The following is a 23,658-nucleotide window of genomic DNA, read 5'->3' on the forward strand; positions in this document are numbered from 1 at the left end:
TGAGGTCCTGACGATGGCTCCCATCCTATCCTCCATCACGTCCCCTTTCTCCATCTTCTCCCAGCACTCCAGCCTCCTTACTGCTCCTTAAACATACCAGACACTCCTGCTCTGACCCTTTGTCCTAGCTGGTCCTTCTGCCTGGAACACTCTCCCCTCACCCTGAGACCCGAACGGCTCCTTCATGCCCCAACTTCGTTCAAGCCCCTTCAGAGATGCCTTCCTCTCAGAGGCCATCTCAGACCTCTCAAACAGGCCTCTCAACCTCTGTCTTCTCGTCACAGCATTGTGACTTTGAAGTTATCTTAAGGATTTGTGTTTTTTTCTTGCTGCTCCCATGAGCACGGACTGTGTGTGGTTCACTACAATACTCCAGCTCCTGGAGAGTGTCTGCAGAGTTTGCACTCAATAAATATTTACTAAATATATAAACGGGAGTTTTAGAAGTTGCTGCATGAAAGAAAGAAAGAAAGAAAGAAAGAAAGAAAGAAAGAAAGAAAGAAAGAAAGAAAGAAAGAAAGAAAGAAAGAAAGAAAGAAAGAAAGAAAGAAAGAAAAAGAAAAGAAAAGAAAAAGAAGGCATTTACTTATTAAATCAGATTGTTGGACAAAAATCTTCCATTGCACAGAATCCATGGGGAGGGAGAAGGAAAATAATGAAAGGGACCCTCAATGATAAGAGTTGGAAACCATTTTCTTCTTCATCTACAAAGAAGTCAAATAAGCTTGGACCCGCTGGTTAACTGTATCAGATCTCAGTGTACTCTTTAAGGGGGGAAACCATTGGCAGTATATTCTGTAGGACTGAAAATGATTTCAGTCATTGTCAAATACCATTTAGAAACAAAGAACTTAAATTTCCTCTGCAATCAGTATACAACTCAACTATCGCCACTCGACCTTCTAAAACAAGGCCTACCCTGGAACTTCCCAGAGAAGCTTCCAGCATCTGAGTTTGTGACATTTCAAGGACTGTTATTAAAGAGATGCACAGCCAGTTAGCCAGGAGAGCACAGCATTTGGTTAGACTCCTGTAGTCATGTTCTTGGACTGCTTTATAAAAGCCCCACAAATCCTCTCAAATGAGTCACAATAAATCTTTACAAACAATACATACAAAATCACCTCCTGTTTTTCCATTGCTTAGTTGGTGCAACATGAGAAAATTATGTTTTCTGTTTATATAGTTTAATAAACCTCTCTAGACTCTTAAAATGCCTTTTCTCCCAAATGGAAAATTATATTTATCAAATATGGAAGTCATTTTTCTAATCACATGATCTAACATCTCAAAAACTTAAATCTGGATAAACAATCCTAAATTAAGGCTGGTATATTTTGAAACAGCAAGAATTTGTGTGTGGAATGTTTTAACAGCTCATGGATTCCTATGACCACTCAGTATGACTTATACAAATACAAACCAAAACTCTACCAGGGAAATCAAATTTCATCAAATATCTCAAAGTAAAAATGCTTAACCAAAACCAGAAATGTGTAATGTTAGTTTGATTCTTCTTCTTCCATCATATTATGGAAACATAAAGAGGACAGAAGAATTTGCGGAATGTGGCACTGGCGGCATCATCATGGGCGCAAGAAGATGGTACGGTAACAGTAGCGTTAATATTTACAGGATGCTTCCTTAGCTGCTAGGCCCTTCATAGGCATGTTTTTATTTAATCCTCATAACAACACTCTGAGATAAATACTATCTTCACCTGACAGAAGTTGAGGTCCAGATGAGTTAAATAACCTTGGCCAAGGTCACACGGCCAGCAGGGCTCAGGGCAGCACCACTACTCACGCCACAGGAAAGCCTCCCACACAGCTTCCTCCAGAAGGCAATGAAAGGGGCCAACTAGAGAGCTTCCTTTTCTTCAGAATTCACCAGAGTTCCAACAGCTAACATACCAAAAAAATGTGGTATCTCACCACACCTTGAGATATGTACCATAATTCCCATTTTAGAGTTTAAAAAAAAAAATGAGACACAGAGAAGTTATATACTTGACAACAGGAACAAAGCCAGGATCCCAAGTGAAGTAAGTTGGCTCCAGCAACCACAGGCTGGACCACTGTTCTACTGTCGCTCCCTCTGCTCCTCCTGGCTAAGCGCTCTTGCCCACTCATGACTTTAACCTCCTCGGCTTCTTCATCGACGGAACTAGCTAGTTGGACTAGATCACCTCTAAGTTTCCTCCTGGCTTGTCAGTGATACAGTACTCAAATTCATCGGCTTGAAATCATCTTTTTGCCATGATGAAAACTCGTAGGACAGAGTATTTGAGTGGTCCTCCTTTTTTTCCTCTGGGGGGGAAAATGCACCCAATAAGGATCCTAATATACTTTGAGGATTAAAGCTCATTTTTTAGAATTTTGTATAGTATAAAAGAAAAATTTGAAGTCACAAAGCTTTTAAAAAATAGTTAACCATTTCCTGAAAAGAAATGGAAATTTAAAAACAACAAAATTATAAGCTACTGTTCTTTCCATTACACCTTCTGTAGTTTGTAGAGCTTTTTTGCTGGAAACAACGGTCTTCAAGCATCTATACATACACCATTAAAACACATGGCCCATCATCCGTATCTCATTAAATACAGTGATTAGCAGGAGTGGAATCGTTTTCTTGCACAATGTTTTAAAACCATCTAGACTGGTTGCAAACCAGTATAAGAAGAGAAATTTCATATAAAAATCTTAGTTCCTAGCTTCTCTCTCCCAAACAAGGACAAGGATCTGCCAACAAAGGCCTGCACTCCAACCTGACAACACTGGGCCACAGGTGAGTGGCAGCTGCCTTTGTAAGCAAAGCCAGGGCTCTCTCTAGTTGGCCAGAGTGGTGAGGACCACTCCCAATTAGATTGAATTTGGTCACTTTGCTCATACACTGTGTCCTGAGGGCATCGAGTTTGAGAAGTTTAGGAGACAGGTTTCCCAGTTTGGGCATTTCTGCTTGAACTACATACCTGAGATAGTATCACAGCTTCAAAACTGTTCTACATTAAACACTTGCCTCCAGTAAAACTAAAAATTACACCTATAGAACTGAAATTCAAAAAGGTCTCATCCCTTTAAAAGCGTTATTCCTCTAAAAAAAAAAAAAAAAAAGAATGAAATCCACAACCTTCACAATGCTAGTTATTGCATTAGTGTAACCCACTGGGTTCCCAACTCTGACAACAAATTGGAAGCAACACTGATTGACAGGTGCTCAGACCCAGATCACCCCAGCTCAATCACAACATAAGCTCTGGGGCTGGAGCCAGAGGCAGCTATCCTTACTTTTTCCAGGTTCACCCATGTGATTCTGATGACAACTCATGTTGAAAACTGTTCTCATGTAGGGACTTATAAATCAGTAAGACGGATTGCCGCAGGCCACCGATAAGAATAATTCTCATTACTTTACGATATATATTACGTTAACACTTAAGTGCCATTATCTTTCCAGGTTTTGACGAAACATTATTTCTTTATTCTAACATCTGATGTGAAATGTACATATAACTTCCCTTAACCAAATTTCTTGTCTGGTGTTCCCATATTTCGAACAAATATTTTGGTGTGGGCCCCTGAAAGTGCTCAGTGCTGAAGTGAGGCCAACGTACAAAAGGGAGTTTCCAACTCAGAACACAGAGACATACCAGTTTAAAGCACACGCTGTCAGCCAGTGAGTTGGTGCCAAACTCCAGATGTCTAGTGTCAGAAATATCCTATCAAAAGATCTCCTCCGTAAAGATCTAAAATTGAAACTCTCTATAGATTGCTTGGGGCCTATGAAATGCCTGAGAGAGATCTGCTGAGCCCTGAAGAGGAATTCTAGTCCACAGTTCACCGGCCTATCAGTTCTTCTAATAAAGCGAGATTAGCTGGGGAGAGGGGAGGCCTAGAAGTTCATCTAGAATTTCTGAGGTGAAGACTTTCTGGAATATGTCCTTAGCTTACAAAGAAACTTCAATACCCCATTTCTTTCATTTGATGTTTGATACCTGAAGAAGCATGGGCATAATAATTTATGCTTATTACCATGCTGCTCAGTTTACTTAATGGCAAGCTGTACAAATACGTCTTTACAAATTTCCCTGCTTTTGCCATTACTTATATAATTACACTATGTACTGACAATCAGGGAGCAGAATTAGCATTCAAGAGACTTCTGCTGAATGATTAGGTAAGAAAAACGGTGCTTCTATTGTAAGCCCAGATGTGCTCCTGCACCAGCTGCTTAAGGCCTGGTGATGAAGTAACAGGACCTAGAAAGTGCTCTCTCTGTGAAGGACACCAGGGAAGTGTCCGGCAGGAAGGTCTCTACACACACCCAGGGCGACTCGGGCTTCAGCTCTTCGTTCACACTGTTTATAGCTGGGTCCCGTTAGTCATCATCAGTCCCAACAAATTTTTAGATGAATGCACATGAACATAATGCCAATACTTGAATCTGGAAACCTAAACTAAAAGAGAAGTTTGTGTATAGTGTTAGGTATTATGTTTGTCAGGAGTCTCCCACCCCCAGAGAAGTATCTGTGAGGGAGGGAAAACTAACTAGTTAGCACCTTTAGATAATTCGGTAATTACAACCACTTTAGAACTGCCAAATTAGTCATTCCATTGTTGTTACTGTGATGATGTGATGCTCGTGGACCCTCCCAACCACCGTAAACACCTTCGGGAGTCTGGAAACATTTCTATTTCTTTTTTTTCAAATCTTATTTGTTTGTTTTTTGAGACAGAGTGCACCTGGGGGATACGGGGGGGGGGGGGGGGAGCAGACGGAGAAGAGAGAGAATCCCAAGCAGGCTCCACACTCAGCTTAGCACAGAGCCTGATGCGGGGCTCGATCTCATGACCGTGAGATCATGACCTGAGCTGAAACCAAGAGTGGGACCCTTAAGTGACTGAGCCACCCAGGCGCCCCTGGAAACATTTCTATTTCTACCAGAAGGCAGGCATCAAAGTATCCCCCCAACAATCCAAACTGCTGCCTTTGCAAAGCCAACCTTTCTTCGGTATGTGAGCCACTCAGGTATAGAAGAGCCTTTATAAAAATGTAAGCATCTTGCACAGGGCCACAACGTAGGCTGTATAGAGCAGGTACGAAGGTACAGGAGGCCACCTGAGAGCAAAGCCCACCCCCCCACCCTGAGCATTTTACTGGTTGCGCACTATCAAGCTACATTATTTGCTCTATGTCCTGGCCGATGTCTCGCGTCAAATGGAACAAATGCGGCATTCTTTTTTTTTTTTTAAAGATTTTATTTATTTATTCGACACAGATAGATACAGCCAGCGAGAGAGGGAACACAAGCAGGGGGAGTGGGAGAGGAAGAAGCAGGCTCCCAGCGGAGGAGCCTGACGTGGGGCTCGATCCCAGAACGCCGGGATCCCGCCCTGAGCCGAAGGCAGACGCTTACCCGCTGTGCCCCCCAGGCGCCCCCAAATGCGGCATTCTTAAGCAAGGCATAACAAGCAATTAGCCTGTGCCTCACTAGTAGCTGGTTAATAAACAGCACCTATTGTTACTGTTTTACACAAACAACAAGACTGTCAGAACTGCCAAGTTAGAAAAACCTAAAAGGTAGTTGCATTCAAGATTGAAAATTCTGCTTTATAGTCGAAGCTTGTCCTCACCCCAGCCCCCTGCCTCCTTTAGACCAAACTGCCCCAGCAGAAAGGTGAGAGGAAGCAAGATACGCTTCTGTCCTAGTATTGTTTAAGTCCTAGAATGTTCTAGGCAACCACATATTGTAGGTAAGGCAAGAAATCATTCAACTGAGCGTCATAATATCCTCAATATGGAACAAGCCTCACCAAGTTCAATCCCCAAGTGTGGAAAGAAAGACATGGATTCCTCTTTCAAATCTACTTAAAAAAAATAAAGTCTTCTTCAAATTCCCTTAATATAAACTGCTTGGACTAACTGCATAACTGGTATTTGTGTCTGCCATAAACATATATATAAACACATAAACATATTATTCCTCACATATACACACTTCCAAAGAAGATTAGCTTCAAAGATGTTTTTCACCACCCAAAGTTACCTTTGAACTTACTCTTCTTACCATCCAAAGCACTTCTCAATTTTTATTTTCATTTCATTTCTGAAAACACTTCTTGAAGAAGAGGCTAGGAAGATGACAAGGTCCATCCTCCAGGAAGGGGCTGGAGGCCAAGTATACAAGTGGTTACCCTGAACTATGGTGGCCAGGTACTACAGGACAAAGAGGGAAGGACCAGTTATAATGACGCTGTTTTCTGTGGTAGGAGAGGTTTTCTGTTCTGAAGGAAAATATTTGTTTTATAATCTTACCAAAATAAACATTCTGGTTCATATTTCACTAGACAACGTATTTAACTAATATGATAGCATATTCAACTCCCAATTGGAAGTACTTCTAGGATGGGGTAATGTTTATTTCATAGGCTTGCAATGAGGGTGCATTAAATATTGTATAAAAATTGGTTAATACAATCTCTGGCACACAGTTGACTCCCTAATTGGTACCAAGAAATGGAGCCATACTTTGTGAGGCCTGCAGCTTTAGACTCTTCGTGGAAAAAAAAAATTACAAATACAAAATGATTACAAAAATTATTTATTTAAAGAAATCACAACAAAATACAAAATTTTTAAAAGCTAACATTACCAAAACATCACAAAATCAAAATCCAGAAAAAGAAACCAGTATGTGAATTCACCACCTGATACGCTGCTATAAATACTTCTTTTGGGCTTCATATTCTTTAATTACTTCTCGTATGACAATGATTTATATTAATATCATTTTCTGTGAGGTGCAAACATAAATCAGTCTTTCCTCAAGTGTGGGTGATCAGTACTTATTTTTAATTATTGATAAATCAGAAAAGTTACTTTCAGGCTCAAAGCTGCTTATTGGTAAAGTCATATAAACTTTTAGGATCACTATCAAACTTGTAAACACCTTTTTAAATTTTCTTTCCTATATGAGCCTTAAGAATTCTGGGCATTTCAAGCTTTCTTGTGCATTGATAAGACTTCAAATATTCTTTATGTTGATGACACTCATTAACCAGTTTGTTGTCAATATTTTTTGTTGTTGATACACACACGCATGTGTCAAATGAGCAAGAAATTTAAACACCGAATTTCTATTATAAAAACAGTGCATTTATAAATGTATACTATCTCACATTGCACTATATATAATTATATATAAATAACATAATATGTAAATACATATAAGTATATATAAATGTAAAATATATAACATATAATACACATATAATATAAATATATTATATGCTATATTGCATTATTGAGTATATTCCTAACAGAAGGAACTTCCATATTAACTACACTTAGATAAGAACTGAACTCCCTACTTAAAATTGTACACATTTAACAAACAGAAGAATTTTCCAGACTCGCTTCTGGCTCCATACATTTCAAACTAATTCTTACTGGTAGATGTCATAGTACACATTCATACTGCATTACCACCTCTGGCCCCGCCCCTTTGTGTAAGGGCCCCAGGCGAGCTGGCATAGTGGCATGTGTTCCTGGGAAGTGATTTCCATATTCGGATAGCTACGCATAACTTAACTAGACACAGAGATGACAATGAATCATAGAAATATGTACCATTAACCCCAAACTAAATATGTCCCAAATTCAAGTTCCCCGTAGCTATATCTCAAAAATACTCTCAACTCCAAGGTCACTGAACCCAAGGAGATGCGTTATAGAGGGGAAGTCAGAGTAGAAAAGAAAAATGTTAACCAACTGCTGTTAATCTTACTTTTTCAAATTTTACAAGTTATGACCCCAAGAACAGACTGCTGCACACTGCCAGGGCTCCTCCAGGACCTGGGAGAAGATGGCATGGGTCCTAGAAATGTATTCACAAATGGTAAACACTATATTGTACAAGTGTGGGGCCCTGGGGCTTGACCTTCACTAGCTTCACAACAAATCTGCCTCTGTGGTCCCTATAATTACTCATCACTTATCTCAGTCTGTACGTACCTGGGGTTTCCAAATAAATTTCAATTCCTTGGAAACAGGAAGTACTGTCTGAAGTACTAGCATATATAGTAAATACTCAAAAGTGTGTGTGGTAGGGGCGCCTGGGTGGCTCAGTCAGTTAAGCATCTGCCTTGAGCTCAGGTCGTGATCCCAAGGTCCTGGGATCGAGCCCCACATCCGGCTCCCTGCTCAGCGGGGAGTCTGCCCCCACCCCTACCCACCTGTGCTCTCTCACTTGCTCTCTCAAGTAAATAAATAAAAAATCTTTAAAAAAAAAGTGTGTGGTAGTCCTCACTATACATAGTGATTTTAACAGAGAGACAGAGTAAAGAGAGATATAAAAGTATATATGTCTTATATACACACATGTATGTACATACACATGTATATATGTACACACATATATACATGTGGGTGTGGAGATAGTCACATACATGTATATATTATTTAGACATGTATTATATACATGTATTTTATATACTATATGCCATTTATCTATATAGTATATCTAGATATCAATTCTCTATATAATACCAAAGAAACAGTGAGTCGTTCCACATTAATAACTAGAACACGGCATCTAGATCTTGTCCCATCAAAGCGGTCTATCTCAGAAGAAAGTCACCATTATAGCCAGGCAGACAATGAACAGGACTTCATTTAGGAGGCCAGTGGGTGAGCTAGGGCAAGGGCCACTCTGGCCATTAGGAGACTATCAATGCTGGACAGAGAGTCTGGAGTTAGTGACCCAAGAGGAGTCACTTTGACTCCTGCCAGAGTGGAGAGCGAGCTACTGGGAAGACTTCATCCTTAAAGATAATATCCATCAATGCAGTTCCTGCTTGCAGCTGGTCTTAAAAAAAAAAAAAAAAAGGTGAAAACTACTGCAACATTGCAGAGTTTAGTGTGAGGGGAAAATCCAATTTTCTTTAATCTGATTTAGCATATTAAAATTGAAAGGCTTGCTTTTTTCCAAACAAATATCCAGTAAATTTCTGACATTTGCAGTTTCTGATTTTCAGGTTTTAAGTAAAAAACATGTGCTATTCAACACTTGAGCAAGGTCTACATGGAGCAAACCTATTATTTCATCATGAAACAAAATATATTATCTTAAATCCAGCAAGTTCAGTAGTATACAGGCCATGTCAGCACTGTCAAAATCTGAGGGCAGGGGTAAGGATGGGATGGGGGAGAGAAATATAAAGAAATGTGGGGTCTGGTTCTTGTCCTCAAAGCAAAAGCTAGGGGAAAAGGGAGGATATTAAGGGGTTTGATAGCATTGTCCTGTCTCTCAGATCTCTTATGTTTTAATAAGGCCTTTAACTTCGAGACAGATCTTAGGAAAGCCCCTCTCATCAAGTGTCACCAGCCTGCTCGCCCATGAGGCTTCTTCTCTGTCATCACTGGGAAGAATCGGGTTTTCTGAAAAGAGCCAGCAGTTTGCATCTCTAGACCTGTCTTGGTGGGAGAGGTCTCCAAAATATGGGTATTCTAAAGGAAGCTATTTTCCAAATATGGAGGCTTTTGTCAGTCACAGACAGTTTTTCTGTCTGTGCATCTCAGTCACACATCAAAAAACATGGACACTACAACATGAAAACAATCAGAAGCTTATGACATTTACGAGCTCGAATGTTCACTAGCAATGGCCCATAAAGGGTGATCTGACTATTTACAGGTGAGAACTGGCTCAAATGGAAAACTGTTCTGGAGAAGACTGTTTAGTTTTAGATTTAAGGTTCCCCCACACTGTGTGGTACGTAGGCATACTCACGCACACGCATGCACTTGAAATCTCACTTGGCTCTGTACCTGGGACCTTCTTGCGAACTATGGGAGGGAGTAGCGGGGCATCTTGCCGCCAAACCACAGGGTGCGGGCAAAGAGCAGGGCAGACAGTGACAAGCCTTTCATTCATTCATTTACTCCTTCAGTCATTCCTTCTCCCCACAGGAAATGTCCTCATAGGAATGTGCCCACAAGCTCAAAGCACAGTGCTTCTTTCTAGCCCTGGGTTTTTCCAAATAAATACAGGCCACAAGCAAAGGCCATGTTGGAGGCCACTGGCCTTGACACCACTTTCCAGTCCACAGTGGCAAAGGCCTCTGCCAGCATCCAAAGTACCTCTGGCCACAGAGAACAGAAAGTGGCCAGAGCCCGTAACCCCAATGAGGGACTGTTGAAGGGTTTCCCGTTTCCTATTCGCAACCTTTCCTGGGAAGGGCCTGATGATTTCACATAGTTGTAGGTGGACACAACAAATATTCTGTTAACCTCTACCGTAGACTTTCATAGTAGGATTACAAACAGACTTAAATGGTTAGTACACAAAATGGCAAGAAATTGGGTGATTATACCGTAAATGCGTACTTTACACTTAATCTTCCTCTGCCACTGCATGGGGTAGGTGCTGTTAGCGTCCTCATTGTACAGAAGCAGAAACTGAGGCACAGTGAGGCCGACAAGTGTCAGAAGTGTATATTCAAACCCAAACATGCTGCATTCACTATGCTGCCTCTCAGATGATCCCCACTTCGAAAGTTCAGAGCTACTTTCTAAAGGAGGAAACACAGACGAATTGTGTCTAGAGGGGGAGTAGGGACATTACTATCTAGTTCTTCACCCATCTGGCAATTTGGCATAGGCCCAGCTCTGCTACCGGTCTGAAATCCAAATTCCAGTTCACACTTGCCCAGCCATGGAAACTTAAGGCAAGTTATGTAACCTTTCTATGTCTCAGTTTATTCACCTATAAAGTGGGGATAATAAGGGCCTACGACCTATTATATATACCCATCGTTTTAACAATCTATGGTGCTACTTTAAAAGGAGAATGCAAATATTTACTAAATTATTGTTGGAGCCAAATTCTACACTATTGGTCGTACAGTAAGTACCTTATTTTTCTGTCCAGGGACTTTGACCTTTACTGATTAGATGGTTTACAAATCTACCCTCTGAAATGAAGCAGCATGGATTTTTGGAAATGAGGAAACTAAGAAATAGAATCCACAAGAAACCTGCTGACATGCAGGGTCAAGAACCACCAAGTCACAAGCACGGCAAGCCACTAGGTCAATAACATTTCATCTCCTAATGGGGCCTCTACAGGAAAATCTGAGTCAATAACAGCAAAGCTGAGGCTCCTAACATCTGGGGAAAGCTCTAAATGACCTTTTAGTTGAGGACCATCACAAGAAAACTGAATTGGGTCAGATTCTCTGTTTCAGTTTAAGAGGTGCGGTCTGCCTTGGGGCCTTTGCATTGTCTGTTCCCTCTGCCTGAATCCTGACCTTCCGCATATGTCCTCATGGTTAACTTCCTCACTTCCGTCAAGGTTTTGTTACCTATCAGCTTCTCAGTGAAGCCTACTCTGACCAAGCAATTAAAAATTCTAACACTTCCTCCTCTCGGTCTATCTCAGCCTGCTCTAATCTCTCCCTTTTCCATAACCACCTTCAACACCTGATTTAATTTATTTTTATGCTGAGTGTTTATTGTCTATCTCCCACCACTAGAACATAAAGCCCCCAAGTTGAGATGTTCGTTTGTTCACCAAAAAATACTAAGGGCCTAGAACTATGCCTGGTATAAAACAGATACTAAACATATATTGTTATATAAATAAATTTAACATGCAGAGGTACTTTTACGCATGTACCAAATAATCAAATCTGGCAAGAATGATTAAACAGTTCCCTTTCTGAGACCAAAAGCCAAAAGATTTCTCAGCACTGAGATGCACAGACAGAGCAGGCATTTCATGAGTCTGTGACATTGACCTTCAGTGCTAAATTTAGTGCCCTTGGTGTTTCTGTGCTTCCTAGTTACCAGTTTAGCTTCACCTACCTAGGATGTGCATGTCAAGAGTGTTTCTACAAACTCAAGTATCTACTCACAGTAAGAAGCAAACAAATCTTCATCAGCTTTTCCTGTCTCCAGGAAACAGGGCTGGGCTATGAATGAATTGAGAGCAAAGCTGATTGAGAAACACTTCACAATTGCAGGGCTATGGGATTTCTAGGCAATTTAAGTTGAGGGGAGGGCTTCAGCTGAGATACCAGGGTTGTACACGGAGACAAGGACTTCAGTACTAGACCAGCGATGAAAGGCAAGGACCAACACAGGAACACAGGTGTTGCGCTCCTCCAGGAGGAAGAGAACTAAGACAGAGGATGGGGGAAAATCATACTTCCCTTGACTCTACAGCCCCAAATCCTTATTCCTATGGGTACAGGAAAATGGTTAAAAACAAGAGCTAAATGCACATACATAACAGAACAGAGATAGCTATTCTCCACTTACTGCACTTAATTAACCTGAACTAAGTGTCACAATTATAACGAAAACTCTGGGCCTTGCACACCAAAGGCCCTGAAAAATCTGTCAAGCAAGAACGACGCCATAGTCCCAAGAACCTTCAGGTTATTACTGCTTAAGGATTCTGACTAGTGGTTAAATAGTAATAACTCAGAAAGGTCCCCAAGATGGAACTACCACCTGAGCATATTTCTAATACTCTTATAATTACTAAATAACAAGCTCTGTGAAAAAATAAAAGATAATATTAAAATAAATCTGTTAGTAGTCCTTTCACGCATCTTTTTAATGCGGCCACTCAATAACAAGGACATGCCATCAGAAAGTCAGTCATGAAAAATAACCACCTGCCTCCAAAAATTTGTAGACTGAACCATAAACAATAAATAAATACCACTTAACAATCCACACAGAGAACCTTCACTTGGTTCTCTGCTTGGTCCAATATATCTGCACTCATATCCCCTCATCAAGTATATTTATGAGTCACTGCCTACTGATCAGGATGTTCTCGAGGTGAATTCTTATTTGTGCACACAGGCCTGTCTTTATTTTTTTTTTTTAAGATTTTATTTATTTATTTGACAGAGAGAGAGACAGCCAGCGAGAGAGGGAACACAGGCAGGGGGAGTGGGAGAGGAAGAAGCAGGCTCCCAGCGGAGGAGCCTGACGTGGGGCTCGATCCCAGGACTCTGGGATCACGCCCTGAGCTGAAGGCAGACGCTTAATGACTGAGTCACCCAGGCGCCCCACAGGCCTGTCTTTAAAAGCAAAGGGCCTCTCTCCGCTCAGCAAAGGCACCCAAAAATTTAAGTTCATCTCGTCCCTCTGGGAATTTCAAGTGTTTGTTCATTTTAGCATTTATTTTCCATAAAGCAGGCTGGTTTTAGACTAATTCCAAAGTATAGTCATTGTTAGCCTTGCCACACAGTGTGCCTAAGTCATAACTATTGTTATAAACTTAATTCTTCAATATTTTCATTAAAAGACTAGCCCTTTGAGGATGACCATTACTTAAAAGCTGAGTTTCAGAAAATTTACAGAACCTTTAACCCTCTTTAAAAATGTTTACCCAATACTAACAACAATTTCTGCAAACTTTAAAAGCTCTTTTGATCCACCAGCCACTTAAAATCATCTAATTGATTATAAACTAAATCTTCAAGAAGGATAACTGCCTTTAACACATTTTAATAAATATAACTGATATTTTCTTTTAACCAGCTAGTCCAAGTAGGCAAGTAATGTGGGAAAATTATTACTCACCTTACATTAATTATAGTTTATCCTGAACTAGTGGAAGTGAATGGGATATGCAATGACAGCTCTCCCTAAGTCGGAAAATATTATTTATATATTTATGTAATACATATTTATTTATTTTATTTATTTATTTGTTTCTATTATTTTCTATTTATTATTGAAAGGAAAGGAGTTTGAACTAACAAAATTTCTATTGGAACTTTGCATTACTGGAGTTTTAGTATTATTTTAAACTGCCCATCATGAAAAATCTGATTTATCCTTTAAGTACCTTCGGTTATGGCTATTCAATCACGATATGAATCAGCAAATTTGTTACTCCATTAAATTCCTGCTTTTAAGAGTACCAAAACTTGCCTAGTTCTTCTCTCACATCTCTATCAGAGGAGATGGCGGAAACTATCATACCCGTGTTTTAAAACTTTGTAAGTTTCAAAACCTGGACAATTATTCATCAGGATTATTTTTTTGAAAGACATTGGGTAGACATTTTCAATGATTACTTCCCATTCCGGATGCCCCTGCCCCTCATATTCTATGCTAAACAACAATCAACGCTTATTAAGCACCCACTGTGTGCAAAAAGAAAGCATTATACTAAGCAAAGAGCATAAGGCTCGGCCTCATTTTATTCGTGCATAAATACACAGCAGTCGTGACTTATTCTCACAACTTTGTAGAAAACGTGAGTTGCACCACATGGATGAATCCAGAGGATTCATTTGGAAATGGCTTTCTGGGGTTAATTTACAGGTTCTCCGTATTAGACAGCCCCGATGGGACATCATGCGGTCCCTTCCACCTTCCAGCCCACACAGGACAACTCGTGGGCGCCAGCCACACCTTCTGCAGGTGGCTGGATCGCCTGAGCCACATTAGCCGACCCATCTCTCCTCGCAGGGACGCCGGATAGGAGTATGTAAATGCGTACAAGGACTTCGTCGAATTCGAGGACTTGTTGAAAGGCCCCGGGGTCCTGGGCAGGAAGGGAAAGGAGCCGGGGCCCCCTCCCCCGCGGCCACCGAGTCCCCGACGCCCCGGGCGCTGCGCAGGCCGCCGCCGCGGATGCCGGGCGCAGCCGGCGCACCTCGGGCCTAGCACCATTGGAAACGCAAATCACTGAGTCGGGGCACATTTAAATGCCCGGCCGCGGCCCCGAGGGATTGCTCTCCGGCAGACACAGCCGCAGGGGCCTCCGGGGCCGCCCCGGCCTGGGGCGTTGGGCGCGGCCCGCGGGCGCCCCCGGGACCTCAGCCCGCAGCGCCCCGGCGTCCGCGCCAGGCCGTGGCAGGGGCGGGTGCCCAGGGCCCCCAGGCCAGCGTGCCCGGCCCGGCCGAGCGAGCCCCGCGGCGCGGGCAGAGAGGGCTAGAGCCGCGTCCTCCGCCCGCGGCCGCCGGCTCCCGCCCCCTCCCGACGCACCACACCTAGCAACCCGCGCTGACAGGACGCAGTGGCGGCGGCGGCGGGAGGAGGAAGCGGAATGGCTGCCGCGGTGGAGCCACCCCCGCCCCCCCCCCGCTCCCACCTCCCAGCGGCTGCAGCCGCCGCCGAGCCCTGACAGCTCGAGCCCGGGCGGAAGCAGCGGGCGGCGTGCAGCGGCCGCCCCCCGCCGCCCCCCGGCGCCTCGGGCCGCCCCGACCACCGGGCCAACTAACTCCGCGCCCCTGCCCAGCGCCAGCCGCCCGGCCCAGCCGCGCCCTCCGCCCCGCGCCCCCTCCCCCGGCGCCCGGCCCCGCCGCCGCATCTCCCCGCCGCCGGGTCCCTCCTCCCGCCGCCCCCGCCGCGGCGCACCCCCACTCCCACCACTTCGCCGCCAGCGCGCACGCCCCTCGGAATCCCCCAGCCTGGCCGACCGCCGTCCCCGGCACCTCGGGGCGTCCGCCCCCTCCCCCACCCCGGCCCGCTCCCCGCCCCCCAGGCACCTCGCGCCTCCGCATCCCGTCACCCCCACGCCCCGGGCTTGCACACACCCTCCCGCCCCGCCGCCGCCTGCCTCCATCCCGGCCACCCCTGGCCATTCTGGGGTTCTCGCCTGGGCAGGAGTTTCCGCGCGCCGGGCACCCCCGCCCACCCCCGGGCCATTTACCGATGTGGTTGTCCTCGATGTGCTCGATGAGGTCGGCCAGGGTGGGGAAGTGGAGTCCGCAGCCCCCGAATCGGCAGGTATTGGAGAAGAAGGAGGCGGCGGCGATGCCTGTCATGGTGCTACATCGAGAGCCCCCCTGGTGTCGGCTCTGCGAGCGCCGGGCCGGCGGGCGGAGGGAGGGAGGGAGGGAGGCAGGGTGGGGTGAGGAGAGGAGGGGCTGGGGGAGGGGGAGAGAGGCGGGGTGAGGGGAGCGGAGAGAACGGGACGGAGGGAGAGGGGGCTAGAGCGATGAAGGAGAGCGAGTAGAGACCAGGAGGCAGAGGGGAGGCGGTGGCGGCGGCTGCGGCGTCGGGAGCGGCGGGGGGAGGGTGGGGGTGGGGGGGTGAGGCCGCCGCAGCTGGGAGGAGGGACCAGGGCGCGCGGCAACAGCTGTGCGGCCCCAACCTCGGCTCCTGGACCGAGGCCTCACCTGCGAGCTCCTGCCACCAACTTTATCTCTGTCGGCCTGCCCTTCACAGTTGGTAATACATGAAATCTCTTTGGAGCTTCCTTGGTTATGTATATTACCTTCTTGATACATACACATCTATTAATTACACATGCATCCCGCCATGAGAACTCAGGGAGTTACCCAGGCCCCACTCGGGGACGTTTGTTTGCACTTGGCCACCTGTCTAGGTGTGACACAGACATTCACAGGGGACCCAGGAAAGGTAATTGTGTGCACCTTACTCTTTAAACCTTTTTTTTTTTTAAGTCATTTTCTCTGGAGGTTTGTACTAATTGATTTTAATGAAATTTCCCTCTAGGCCAAAAGAAAATCTTAGCTTTATTTAAATTTCAAAATAGATTTCTTGATTGTCAAGTGCATTTGCCCGTGTTTTACATATGTATCACGTTTGTTATATTCCCTGCCCCTTTTGGGGAAACAGAAACTAAAATGATTTTATTTCCCCAAATTACAGCACCCCACTGTCCTATCTCAGTCTGGGAATTGACTCATTGGTCTCTCTGGGAAGCAAGACTATCAGCAGAAAGGACAGTGCATTGGTTAAGGCTAGAAGGAGTAAAAACAGGGTCAAGGGACATATTTACTCTTCATTTAAAAGAGAAAAGACTCCTACAATCAATCTTGATTACACCGTTCTGTGAACATTTAAACCATAATGTTGACCAGGTAAACACCTAAGTTGAATTTGGTAGCTCCCCCACCCCCAACACCAGCATTTTGCTAAGCATTCTGCTTAGAATCAGTTACTTTCTGGTCCCCACCCCCAACCCCAGTTGCATTCATATTTTTTTTAAGGTTTTATTTATTTATTTATTTGACAGAGAGAGAGAGTACAAGCAGGGGTGGGGGCAGCAGGCAGAGGGAGAGGGAGAAGCAGACTCCCAGCTGGGCTGCATAGGGAGCCCAGCTTGGGACTTGGGCATCATGACCTGAGCAGAAGGCAGACGCTTAACTAACTGAGCCACCCAGGTGCCCCACATTCAAATTTTTACCTGCAAAGTGTGTGATCTCTGATAGCACTTTCCCAGGTGCCTAAAGAACATTACACGTTATCGGCAGTTTATGATCGAACAGTGCATTTTTTAATTAACACAGGCATACTGAATTTAGCGTTTTTCCTTAGGACAAATTTTACTTACCTCTGGTGCAGATACATACAGAAATAGTATTCCCCTCTCCATACACTATATTCATCTCCCCTGTTATTACTAATATTAAGTTTAGTAGTATTTTTCATTTGAGTTTTTAGAGTAAAGGCACCACGAAGTTTTACAATCTAAGTCACAGCGATTAGGGATGTTTAGTTCCCTCATCCATGGCATTCCCCCTGCTCTCCCATTTCTTCTTGCCCAGCTCACAAGGTGACAAACTTGTGCTGAGATGAGAGTGGGGTTGGATGAGGCTGGGGCAGTTGTGTCATTAAAGTACAGTTTGGTGCCAAGAATGGTTTCCTGGGCCCATTTGTGGGTGGGGGCAGGGCCTGGGTGGGCCTGATAATGAGCCAGCGACCGGGTTGGCTGGAGGCTGGAGCCAGGGCCAGACAAGGGTCTAAAGAGCAGGAGTTAGAATTCTAGATCTTGAATTAGAATTTTGGCAGCTGTGCAGTGCATTCAGCTGCCCAGTCTGGGAAGGCCTTCAGCTGAGAGCAGGCAGAATATCTGGCAGACACACACCGCACGACGTAACAGGACAGGGCAATGAAATGCAAAATCTTCAACCCAAACTGGGGCCAAAACAGCTTCCCCCCAGAGATAAGTGTTAGGCACCACCACGATGCAGTATCTAGGAATTACCAAGAGCTTTGGAGAAGCAGCAACTCTGTCCTCTGGAGAAAAAACTGTCTTCGTGGAATTATTAACTCCAGGCAAGAGACTCAGAGATGGAAAGTGCCAGAAATGTGCAGGTAAAAGACAAGAAAGTAAGGGGACTGGGTTTCACTAGTGCACACTAGTGTGGAAGTGATAGGCCAAACTTAATAAATAGAGCTTTTTAATGAAATAAGCCAAAATAACACAAATCAAATTTTTAATTTTTAAGATTTTTTTTTTTTACTTTGGACAATTATTAATATTTTGTAAGGACTCATTTTATTTTCCACTCTACTAATTCATATGTGAACTGAAGCTCTGCCCATGCGACATTCTGTTCATTTTTTTTTTAATCTGCACACTGTAGGCTTTTCTGGCCTTTATATTAGATACATAATCATGGTCTATTAGACTTGGAAAGATACTCTGGCTGTCAGAGCCACTGATATTGTAGATGTGGTAGATAAATTGGGGTCAGGGACATGGAGTGTGTTCTCCCCAGGCTCACACAGCCAGGTTCCTCTCTGTATTCATAGTGCATTCAGTCAGGCATCAACAGACAATAAAAGAACAAAGATATAGTAACCACAGGCAAACTTTAAAAAAAAAAAATTACAGTACCTTGCTTACCATCATGTACTTATTTTTAAAAGTATTTGTTTTAGGAGCGCCTGGTTGGCTTAGTCGGTAGAGCATGTGACCCTTGATCTTAGGGTTGTGAGTTCAAGCCCCACTTTGGGCCTAGAGCTTACTTAAAAAAATTTTTTTTAATTTTAAAAATAAAAGTGTTTAAGGGTGTCCCTTCACAGAAAGTCAACACTAGGCTATAAAAATATAGAGAATAAACATTTCAGCCTATTATGTCCAAGAGAAAATGGTGGTGGATATACCTCTACATTTACAAAAAACATTTGTCTGCCTGATTTGGGTAGTAAAAATATCTCAAAGGAAAGGGACAGTGAGAGAACTGAGGAGTCAGAAGGATAGGATAGTGGCCATAGCCAGAAGCGTTCCCTGAGTTTAAGACCCTTTTCTTGCAAACCATTCGCCTTTCCCCAGGGTACTGTGCCTCCTGATGTGTAGGCCCAGACATATGGACACAGTGGCTGCATAGTTTGGTACTTAGCATTACAAATGATTTGGGATCCGGTAGCAATCTCCCAAAATCCAGCATAGTCATTGACCACGGGCTGGTACGGCTGCCAGCAAAGTGTAAATCCATTGGTCTAATGGAGCCAACCCAAGCCACCAGAAGATTCTGCTTCATGTAGTTGTCTGGCCTCCACATACAGGACTTGGTTAATTTAGGGATACTCTGGTAAAATTTTGTACTCCTTGTGCCCTGCATGGACATCTGTTAGCACTACAAGAAGATGTGTATGAACACTGGATTCTGTTTTGAGTTCAACTCTCCATACTACCTTCAATTCTAGCTTTCTCGGGTTTTCTGGGTCAGGTTCGTCTTAAGCTGCTTTTCAGGTTTACTGGATATAAACAGGCTTATAGGAAGTGCCTTGAGGCATCCTTGTACCACCACCACTACATAGACTGAACAGATCAGGAGCCTGATCTTCTTCCGCTCATGCCCGTCTATGGCCACATATAAGAATGGCAGCCCTTGGGGCGCCTGGCTGGCTCAGTCGATGGAGCATGCGAACCTTGACCTCAGGGTCGTGAATTCGAGCCCCACACTGGATGTAGACATCACTTAAAAATAAAATCTTAGGGCACCTGGGTGGCTCAGTTGGTTAAGCGTCTGCCTTTGGCTCAGGTCATGATCCCAGGGTCCTGGGATCGAGCCCCACATTGGGCTCCTTGCTCTGCAGGGAGCCTGCTGCTCCCCCTGCTTGTGCCCTCTCTCCCCCTCTCTCTTATTCTGTTAAATAAATAAAATCTTTTATAAAAAATAAAATAAAATAAAATAAAAATAGAATGGCATCTCTTGAAGATACAGGCTGCCACTCTGCCAACAGTAACCTTTGCCTGGACAGGATGTTTTCTTTAGGCTTCATATTCTTCCAAGGAGGAGACAATAGCCTGTCTATTCCAGAGTTTCTTGTTTAATATTTATGCAACCAAATCTTCAAGTTTTTTGTATTGATTTTACTCCAGCTCAGAAATGAATCAGCTTTATCTGCTCTTCAGTGATTAACTCTCATTTTGGTCCCCAGTCTCATTCTCCCTAGATTTAAGTGTTGGCCTTAGAATGAGTAATAGGGGCTCTCTAGTTGGATGCCACCAGTGACCAGTCTTCATGGGTGTTACCCCTTAGCTCTATACCTGGCTGCTTCTGCCTCACTAACTACGTACATAGTTAAGGCATTTTCGTTTCCAGCTCCTTGCAGGATTTCTCCAGAACTAAATTAATGAAACATTCAACCAATGGCTGGAGTTCTAATGGAGCATCCTGGGTTTACTCCCCTACTGCAGTCTGCCACACTGTCACCCAGATGATAGCCCGAATCCAAATCTGATGGGGTTTGGCCACCTAGCCCGAGCTTTCAATATAGCCATAAGAGCCCAGCCAATCACGATTTCATTCATTCCTTCAACATATTTTGATTGAATATCTATGCAAGCTCCTGCTACATGACCCCAGAATGCATTATTTATATAGGCAACTGCATGGACCGTGACTCCAGGATTTGTACATTTGTGTAGGCTGAACCACTGTGCAAGATAAAAGGGATACAATTTGAATAAGACAACTACAGTCTCTCCTCTCATGAGGGAACACCAAATGCCTTGCAAGGTCCTCCTGAACCGGTTCTTAGTGCCTGCTGTGGGTGGCTCAGTGGACCCCACTACTGTCCTCTTGACTCTGGTGTCTGCCATTTCCTCCTTTCCAACTTGGGCTCATTCAGGTGATCACACTTGTGGCTATTGATTGTAATCAGTCACTAAGGCACTACTGCTTGAAAAAGACTGCAGAGCCTTTTCGCCCAGCCATGTGTCCTTAGGTATTATTGATGCTCACCCAACAACGCCCTGTGTTGAAGATTTTCTATCCCTTCCAAGGCTGCTAGCATCTTTTTTGTCCTAGCTTTTTGAGGTTTTGTTGGCTCCCACTTGACAGTCCTTTTCCTCTAGGACTCAAACAAGTATCAAGGGAGACTGGGCTAGAAGATCAAGTTGGAAACACTCCTCCATGATCCCCCCTCCCCTGCTAGAATCCCTCAGCACCAAGCCTCACCATCAGAATAGCTTTCTACTCAATGATCTCCATCACTGGATCTTTGCAGAACCCAGTACATATACTGGCAATTCAAACGAACCAAATTATTATAGTTTTCAAAATGCACTCATTGTCCACCACAGGCCTCCTTGCCTTTACACGTGTTTCTATAGCCTGCCAGAAACATTCTCCCCTCTTCCCTTCTCTCCCCACCAAACACACTTCAGCAGCTCAGCCTGTCACCTCCTGCAGGAAGCCTTCCCAGCATCCTGCCTGCTCTTTCATCCCGGATAAGCTACATGCTTATCTATGCTTCAGCCAAGCTCCCTCTGCATTAGATTTCTGACTATTGGCTTACTGGTCTTTCTTCTCTAGACCAGTGATTCCCAAATCTTTTAAATCAAAAACTTCATCAATAAGAAAATTTAAACGTTGATCCCATAACTATTTATATTTTTATTTATAAATTATATATAGGCACTCCTATTCAAATATAGCATGTATATTATAAAATAAATCAGATATTTTAAGAAGATAACTTTTAAAAAAACAGAAATGGAAGGTCTAAGATCTTCATTCCACACCCCAGAGTATTGTTTGGCTCCCACCCTGGGATGAATGCATTCTACCTTGCAGGCCACAAAGTCCTAGTCTCCTTGAGAAAGGATGCTATCTTTCATCCTGCCTGCACGTAGTGTTCAGTACAGGCTGTATGGGGGTATAGCTCAGTACTGTGATAAGGCAATGCACTAAGATTTCAGTTTTCAGCGCTAAAGCAATTTCTAACAATATGTTACTGTTCTTCTCCTATGTAGCATCAGGAAAAGATAGTGTTCAATCATCTCTCAGCCTGGATAGATTACAACCGTTATACTTTCCCATGATCGTGGCCCAACCTTTGATGAGACCTTTTTTTAGGTCTAGCGAAGTGTCACTGCCCTGTGCCCCTAACAGGCACTTATGAAATGCTTGTCTCATTGGTTTTGATGGCACTGGTTTCCTAGTCACTGCTGATGCAGACAAAGCCGTTCAACTGGACAGAGATAAGCAGGGAGGCACTGAGCCATGACATGAGATCTGACACTAGCTCTCCTTTTATTTGACTGACTAGGACACCTTTCCCTTTCACAGATGTTCGAGTTCATTATGATGATTATTTTAAATAACAATTACTACCATTCATTGAGTGCCTACTGTTGTGTCAGGCATTGGACTAGATATCTTAACAGGTCAGTTTTTAAACCCTATATTATGCCCAAATTACGGATAAAAAAAATTAGACCCAGGGAAATAAGGTAACTTACTGAGGCCCATAAAGCTAATAAGTGCTGAATTAAAATTTGAACTCAAGTCTGACTCCAGAGTCCTTGCTCTTTTTTTTTTAAGATTTTATTGATTTGAGAGAGAGAGTGATCAAGAGAGAGAGAGCATGAGTGGGGGAAGGAGCAGAGGGAGAAGAAGCAGACTCCCCACTGAGCAGGGAGACAATGTGGGGCTTGAACCTGGGACCCTGGGATCATGACCTGAGCCAAAGGCAGATGCCTAACTGGCTGAGCCACCCAGGTGCCCCCAGAGTTCTTGCTCTTACCATAATGTCATACCTGGATTCAGGTGTTTCAGATCATTTTCCTTCTCTCCCCTTAAATCTGAAAAAGTTGGCCTCTTGGCCACAAGCAGGACCATGCTCATATCCATCACAGACATTAAGACTGAGGGGCAAGGATTTCAAGCTATATTACAAAGTTGGAGTCATCAAGACAGTATGGTACTGGCACAAAAACAGATACAGATCAATGGAACAGAATAGAGAACCTAGAAACGGACCCACAACTATATGGTCAACTAATCTTCAACAAAGCAAGAAACAATATCCAACGGAAAAAAGACATTCTCTTCAACAAACGGTATTGGGAAGACTGGACAGCATCAAGCAGAAGAATGAAACTAGATCACTTCCTCACACCATACACAAAAATAAATTCAAAATGGATGAAAGACCTAAATGTGAGATAGGAAACCATCAGAATCCTAGAGGAGAACACAGGCAGCGACCTCTGTGACCTAGGCCGCAGCAACTTCTTATTAGACATGTCACTGGAGGGTGCCTGGGTGGCTCAGTGGTTAAGCGTCTGCCTTCGGCTCAGGTCACGATCCCGATCAAGCCCCGCATCAGTCTCCCTGCTCAGCGGAAAGCCTGCTTCTCCCTCTCCCTCTCCCCATGCTTGTGTTCCCTCTCTCGCTGTCTCTCTCTCTCTGTCAAATAAATAAATAAATAAAATCTTTAAAAAAAAAGAGACATGTCACTGGAAGCAAGGGAAACAAAAGCAAAAATGAACTACTGGGACTTTATCAAGATGAAAAGCTTCTGCACAGTGAAGGAAACAATCCACAAAACTAAAAGGCAGCCTATGGAATGGGAAAAGATATTTGCAAATGACATATCCGATAAAGGGTTAGTATCCCAAATCTATAAAGAACT

General features: G+C 43.8%; 1 protein-coding gene across 1 annotated transcript in view; it reads right to left on the reverse strand.

The window, feature by feature from the left end:
• JAZF1 (JAZF zinc finger 1) overlaps nucleotides 1-16,055 on the reverse strand; it is a 320,632-nt gene extending 304,577 nt beyond the window's left edge. Inside the window, exon 1 of the mRNA XM_026508404.4 lies at nucleotides 15,686-16,055. Coding sequence (XP_026364189.1) covers nucleotides 15,686-15,800 — 115 coding nt within the window. The 5' untranslated portion in view covers nucleotides 15,801-16,055. The remainder of the gene's footprint in view (nucleotides 1-15,685) is intronic.
• Between the last annotated feature and the right edge of the window lie 7,603 nt (nucleotides 16,056-23,658).

This window comes from Ursus arctos, unplaced genomic scaffold (assembly GCF_023065955.2).
Source record: "Ursus arctos isolate Adak ecotype North America unplaced genomic scaffold, UrsArc2.0 scaffold_3, whole genome shotgun sequence".
NCBI classification, from domain to species: domain Eukaryota; kingdom Metazoa; phylum Chordata; class Mammalia; order Carnivora; family Ursidae; genus Ursus; species Ursus arctos.